Here is a 7,512-nt window from a genome sequence, read left to right as displayed (position 1 = left end):
AAACATCTTCTGCACATATACGTGGTCAAATATTTTGCGCCAGTATTCAAATTTTGACATCCGGAGTACAGTACTGCCTTTTTATGATTTTTTTTCTAAAGTCTAGACAGTGTTGGTGAGTTTGTTTTCTAGAATGCAATAACAATGAATTAAATGGAATGAATTAGTATGTAACTGTTGATAAATATATAACAACTGAAAACAACTACGTACCCAGTTTCAATCTACACCTGAATGTCCTCTATTAGTCTTGAAAGGTGTTGAAACATTCCTTACCGAAGGTAACGAATGTTACGAAATTTTTAACAAATCATATATGAAAATTGCAACAATATTTACAGAATTTTTTTCGTGACTAATTGTTCGAATATAAACTGTATTGATTGATTTGTATCATTTTAAGCTTAAGTTGCATAAATTTTATTATAAACTGATTCTAGAGACGCATTATTGAACACACACACATTAATTCTGAAGAAAAACATTAACTTAAATTATTTTGAGAGACATTTTTAGTTTGAATCATATGAAATTGATTAAACAAAGGCTTGAGTTTCTATTCTGAATCTACATCAGGGTTTTTTGTTTCTCTCTTAAAATTTTGATACTGTTAAACTCGCATTTTATGTTAAGTAACGTACCTTTCAGCATTTTATTTTAGTTGAACTATGGCATTGACCCAAGCAGAAATACGAAGGAAGTTTCCATTGATGGTTAAATGATTTCAAGCTAAAAGTCATCAGAAAAATTGTTATTTACATTATTTTAGGTTCTGTTAAAACGTCTATACAGACAATTTTACATATATTTCTTATCCGTTTGTACATACAGTACAATTCAAGGAAAATATGACACGATGATATATATGATGCAGTTCAAATTATGATTTCTTTTGACATTTGTTAATCAAATTTTTTCTTCAAAGATCGACTTTTGATAAAAAAAAAAAGTCGATCTTTGAAGAAAAAATATCTTGAATTGCACCAATTTATTGAGTTTGGGTGAATTTAGGGGAATCACATCTTTCAGTAGAGAGTGCAAATTTCCCTACAAATTCAATAAAGCCCTGCCCAGCAAAAGAGCACTTGATCCAATCATCCACAATTTTACAAATCTGGTAAAAACACCCTTGTTCATTACAACTTTGTACTCTGTTTGCCTCCTAGATGCCTAGGAGCAGAGAAGACTTTTTAAGCATTAATGCATCTTTACTGTATGATCAATAGGGTCCCATAACATGAGACTAGAACCTCTGACCTAGGGGTCATGAATTTCACAAATTTGAAAGAGGCAACTCTGCTAATCATTACCATACACTTAGTTTGTTTGTTTAATACCCAGAAGCAGAAAAGATTATGAAAGGAGTAATAAAAATTCACAATATACTAGTAATCAATAGAACCTCACACTAACACCAGAGACCTTTACCCCCCAGGTGCTATGAAATTCACTATTTTGGAAGAGGCACTCTTGCTCATCTAAACCATGCACTTAGTATGTGTGCAATATATCAATGGGGCATAGAAGAAGATTTTAAAAGAAATAATGTATTTTCATGATATAATCAATAGAACTCGACCCCAACACCAAAACCTCTGACCCAAGGGTTATGACTTTTAAAGTGTTGGAAGAGACATCCTTGTTCATCATTACAATGCAATTAGTCTGTGTACTTAATACCCTGAGGCAGAGAAGAATTTTAAAGAAATTATGCATTTTCACTATATGATCAATCATCCTTACATGAAAACTGACCTGGGGGCCATGAACTTCACAACTTTGGAAGAAGAACCCTAGCTTATCATGACCATGCACTTACATATAGTTTAATTTCCTAAATACCCAGGAAATGTGAAGAAGATTTTCAAAGAAATAATGCATTTTCACTATAACCAATATAGCCTTATACCCTAATCTCTGACCCACAGCAGCCATGAAAGTCACATTTTTGGAAGAGGCACCTTAGCTTATCATGACCATGCACTTATCTTCTAATCACCTATGAGCAATGAAGAAAATTTTCAAAGAAATATGCATTTTTGCTATATAATAAATAAAGTTCCACCCTAACACAAAAACCCCTGACCCAGGGGTCATTAATTTCACAATTTTGAAAGAGCCACCCATGCTTATTATATCTAGGTACATAGTTTGTCTGCTTATAACATAGGGCAGACAAGAAGATTTTCAAAGAAATGAATGCATTTTCACACTTTGATCAATAATGCCCTCACCCTAACTTCAGAACCCCTGACCCTGGGACCATGATTCTTTCAATTTTGGTTAAGGACTAATTATCTGTTGTAATCATGTCAATAGTTTTACTGCTTGATGTTCATGAGTTAAGATTTTTGAAAATTGCATGAATTTTGATGGTTTTAGCCCCACCCCTCAGGCACAAGAGAGGCAGGAACCATGAAATTCATAGAGAATATTACATACTAAAATCCATATCATATGTCATATCAGCCCGAGTGGCCCCATATCAGCCCAAGGGCCGAAGGCCTGAGGGCTGATATGGGGCCCGAGGGCTGATATGACATATGATATGGATTTCAGTATGTAGAATTCTATTTATCATATATTTAAAATACTTAATATGCGAGTTCACATAAAGTCATTGAAGAATGTTTCGTGCATGTTTATGACCTTTTTCTTTAAAATCTAAATGAGCCAACTTTAGGTCTTTGAAAACAAATAAGTCCACAAATGTTAGTTAAGAATTATTATACATGTATATTTAAATAAAATCAAGTTAATTAACTTTTAAACTTTATACAAATGTTACTTCCGCTTTGATATGGATTTTTGGACCGGTCCTTGATATGGGGTATTGTGATGTCAGCCGTATCGTGCAGTGCAGAATCGGTGTATTTACTACTAAGTATATGATAAATAATTTTTATCCCCCTTTGCCCATTGATACTCTATACCAAAATTAGTTGAAACCATGGAATAATGTTATAAGGTTTATGTGAAGAAGCTGAAAATATTCAAAGGCTTATGACCAAGGCATGATAGATGATGACAGACCGAATCAGATAGGAATAGGTCACCTTAGTTACTCAAGTGACCTCAAAAGACTGATTTAGATGTTTTGCTTTTTTAAAAAAATTGGAATTGTGCCCCAATATGAGACTATATCTCTTGCCTCAATAAAGAAATTTCACAACTTTGGCATTCTTTGGAAATTTTTTAGGTATTAGATTGAGCCTGAAGTTTAATTATGCAGACAGGCCAACTTCAAACCAAGTAGGAGAACAAAGTGAGGTTCCTTAGGATGTATTGAACCCTCAACTTGTTCCATTATTGAATCAGAAGCCTTTACTCATATCAATTTTGCTTACACATGTAATTATAAATGAACTTCATCGCATACAGAACTTTATTGCACCTTCCAATAAAAAGAAAACAAAAAAAAAAACCCATACAGATCTACATTTTTTTCTTAGTTTAGAAAGTTATTCAATAAAAGAGATAACTTACATATTTTTAAATAAGCTGTCCACATTGCAATTCATAGCAAAATATTTGATATGCTTTCAGCTACAACATTCATCATACATACTTTAAAAATTTATTAAATAGCGTAGTACTCACATTCAAGGACATATAATATTATACATGTAATATACTCTAAAACATCAGATGACAAGATACATAAAGTATTACACATCACCTAACCTTAGTCATTTTTGATTTGATTTTCCTTTGAGTGTTTTTGGAAATATTTGTCACTTTCAGCTGCGAAAACAATAAGTACCATGACATATACTATGGCATGTAAGATGGCAGCAAGTGACTGAAGAGCAACGAAACCTCCTGTCATTCCTACACGGTCCTTCAGAAAAATCAGGTTGTAAATAAATATATAGGTTCCCCATGATACATTGACTCCTGCCAGCAACATGGATGCTGTGCAAAAATATGAAGACTTGAAAAGTAAAAAAAGAACTTCCACTACAATCCTATATCAGAAGTAATTCACAAAATAAATGAAAAATATCCGATAGAGATTATGTAGGTTATGTCCTAAGTTTTTAATTTAGTATAGAAACAATGCTTATGTCAACCCCATTAATGAATTTCTGGTTGTACTTTAATGTAATACTCACAGTAACCAGCCAATTCAGCCACAGCTGTCTGTCCTTTGTACAACATTCCCACTCCGACACCAGTCATCAGGTAGGAATTTCGACACCAAGAAAGATATCCTGTACAAAATACCACACATCTAACATAAAATAGTGCAACTCTCCCTCCACAAATCAAAAACTTTTTACATTTCTCTGATATTTTTATTTATAAGAGAATTTAGAATGGACATATGAAATAATTGCTTTCAATAAATAAATATTAGATTTTGAATTTAAAATACAATGACAATGGTTTTTAAAGTCTTAGAGATGAATGAAAACTTACCATTTTCATTTGCTAACCGACAAGCCTGAAATCAGATTGTTTCTTTTAAAGACTTGGTTAAACCAAAAATTTTGCAAATAATGAACATTAAATTTATTCAGCAATATTCAAAAGAAAATATTAGTGTAGATGTTCAAATACAGACCCACGCTGAGTTTTCAATGGCCTCTGATGACATTTTATTGTCTATATAGATGTATCCTTTCTCCTTGGAGTCTGTTTTTGTGCACATTACCCTACAGGAAGTGTATTCCTTCTTTATTCCTTGAAGAAAAGCTAATGGCTCTGTACATCTTGATTTGTTATTTATAAAATCATGTTTCCATAGTGATATCAATCTGCCTCTCTTCATGTTTCTTAATGTTTTTGCCATGGTTTTATTCAGTGAAGGATGATGACATAGGATTTGCAGGTTTTGTCCTGAAGGAAATTAAAAGAATCAACATTTAAAAACTTATAGTTTTCATAAAGCATGATTAGTAATCTGAGGAAAGCAATAACATGCATTCTTGTCAGGTGTCATAAATGTTTGAAGGTGATACTTGGAGTACAAAAAAGCTCTCTGATGATGGCTTCAAATCAAAGATTGAAATATAAAGCTTCTCTGAACTTTAATTCCTACTGATGATATCTAATGCCATTTTTAAAAATTTGCTCTCCTTTTAAAATATTTCTAATCAATTTTGACAGTTTTAAGTACAAGAAAAATGGAACACTAAAATGTAGTCAGACATGTAGTTGTGACACTATTATATTATCATGAAATTCAAATCAACAAATGTACAATAGTATCAAGTGACTGTGTTATTACTTATTGCAAACAACTTTTGGAGCTTTTAGAATTTCATGTTCCAGGCCCGTAGGAAGCAATTTCAGTTTGGGGGGGGGGGGGGCACAGCCATACATTTTTCAGTTGACAGTTGAGGGGGCACTACCAAAAATTTGCTGACAAGCAAACAAAAAAAAAAAGTCATCAACTACCAAAAATTCCTTGACAAGCAAAAAAAAAAAAAAAAAAAAGCATCATCAGCCGTTTTTATTGAGGGGGCACAAGCATATATTATCTATGTTTCCTATAGTAATCTATATATCGGCAAAATTATTGGGGGGCATGGCCCCCCCGTGCCCCCTTGGTTCCTATGGCCATGTGTTCTCAAGAATCTCCAGAATGTTGAATTTTGTATAAAGAATGTCAATAGTACAGTGTACCATTCAAGCATGTCTCAACTCAGTCTGCATTTTTCTCATGACACTAAAAGCATCTTCTGACTTTTATGTTAGGGGACAATACTTAGGGCCAAGTTGAGCAAATAACTGGATAAATGGATTTAATTTTGCATCATTGTTACACAGAGTGGGCTCTGATTTGTGCCATTTTCTCTTTGAAATGTTTTTATATTGACAAAATTCCAACAAGTTATAATTGAAAACCTACCTTTAAAAACAATTTAATCTGAAAGAAGTTTTGATGCATTTTGATAACAATGTAATTATATTGCAAGAAATTGTCATTACTTTCAACTGCAATGATTTGTGTACATTAATTCCTCACAGAAACTGAAAGTCACATGTCAAATACGAATTTTGATCTCGTGAGAATGAAAATAAAAAAGGCAGATAATGGCTGCTTCTAGTAACCCCCCCCCCCCCCCCCCAAAAAAAGGCATAAAATTAGTCTAAGATAACAAATAAATAACTCAGACTTGTAACAGTTTTAAAGTCACTTTCTTTTGAATTTTTAAAAAATTTTTTTTTTTACTTTAATCTTTACAGCTTATCAATTTTTTACTAGTATTAAACCACATATTACCTTGTAATAAACCACAAATCCCAAGCACAGGCACCTGAAGTACAGAGATTTTTAAAGCTAACTTATCAAAAATACATGATTTCATAGCATATCATTTCTACTTTCTGATACCTGATATCATTTCCCATTTTTTTAAATACTGGTATATAAAAATATTAAAGGTGCTTAGACACAGATTTGAAGTTAATATTTACTCAAATTTTCTGCATAATTTCATGACTTATATGTTGCTATAGCATTTCATACGAAAATTTGATAAAAATCTTATTTTATCTGGAAGTTATTGAAACTTCTAATTTCTGAACTCGTTTGATAGACACAACCTTGCACTTTCACAAATTTTAACTTTATCCTTATTACTTTAGAAAAGTAGCAATATTGTTGTTTATTAATGAAAAATATTAAAACTATAATGCAGAAATTTCAGAGTAGAAATGTAGAAAGCAAAATCCTCTCACCAGTATTGTCAGTCCGTGCTCAGTGGTGTGTGCAGAGTTTAACAATTGAGCACACCCGGTGGAACATGAACATTAACAACAACAGAGCTCGTGCCCTGTTTACAAAAACAGTTTACGTTTCACGAGTGTATTCAATTTGTTAAACTCTGTACACAACTACACAACACTGAGCACGGGCTGACAATACTTAAGTGAGTGGGTTTTGCTTTCGCACATTTTTACTCTGAATTTTCTGGATTATAGATGTAATATTATTCATTAATACACAACAACATTGCTACTTTTCTTAAGTATTGAGGATAAAGTTAAAAATTGTGAAAGCGCAAGGATGCGTTAATCAAACGCCTCCTGAAATTTGTAGTTTCAATAATTTCCAGATTAAATAAGTTTTTAATTTTATTTTCGTCTGAAATGCTATAGCAATATATAAGTTGTGATATTATACAGAAAATTTGAGAAAATATAAACTTCAAATCTGTGTCTATGCACCTTTAAAGGTAAGAGACAAAATCTTCTAACAAACAGGAGGTTCAACTTTGAGATTTTCAATGTTAATACAGCATTATCAATGAAATTTATGCAAGAGGCAGACCAGGGAGATAATGTTCTACAAGTCTGGTCTATTTATACCCTGTCAAAATCTTTCACCTGTCCTAAATAAGCAATTATTTATCTGTAAACTTTCCTTCACCAGAGAGTCAATCAGAGGGTTGTGATTGTTGAGTGTGCAAGACATATGAGGAGTTTCAATTGGCTGTCTCTGGAGTTTTCAATATGCGAAACAAATTCTTTGTCATGTCCTCCCGCAGCTGAAATTAAAAT

At 32.5% G+C, this 7,512-nt stretch overlaps 1 protein-coding gene across 3 annotated transcripts; it reads right to left on the bottom strand.

The window, feature by feature from the left end:
* Positions 1-3,367: 3,367 nt before the first annotated feature.
* On the bottom strand, positions 3,368-7,499 carry LOC133183251 (transmembrane protein 160-like). 3 transcript variants are annotated; one of them, XM_061318211.1, is made up of 6 exons: positions 7,382-7,499; positions 6,233-6,266; positions 4,568-4,842; positions 4,423-4,447; positions 4,116-4,214; positions 3,368-3,915 (listed from the first exon to the last, which is right to left on the bottom strand). In XM_061318211.1, the coding sequence occupies exons 1-6, from the start codon at positions 7,424-7,426 to the stop codon at positions 3,686-3,688; spliced, it is 708 nt and encodes a 235-aa protein (XP_061174195.1). In that variant the 5' UTR covers positions 7,427-7,499; the 3' UTR covers positions 3,368-3,685. The 3 variants fall into 3 exon arrangements, with proteins under 3 accessions (XP_061174195.1, XP_061174196.1, XP_061174194.1); XM_061318212.1 differs by having other exon boundaries at positions 7,339-7,382; XM_061318210.1 differs by lacking the exon at positions 6,233-6,266 and having other exon boundaries at positions 7,339-7,499.
* Positions 7,500-7,512: the final 13 nt, after the last annotated feature.

This window comes from Saccostrea echinata, unplaced genomic scaffold, assembly GCF_033153115.1.
Source record: "Saccostrea echinata isolate AGI-Se365-2 ecotype Australia unplaced genomic scaffold, CSIRO_AGI_Sech_v1 ptg000009l, whole genome shotgun sequence".
NCBI lineage: Eukaryota > Metazoa > Mollusca > Bivalvia > Ostreida > Ostreidae > Saccostrea > Saccostrea echinata.
The sequence above is the reverse complement of the archived record's forward strand: the minus strand, read 5'-3'. Positions and strand labels throughout refer to the sequence as shown.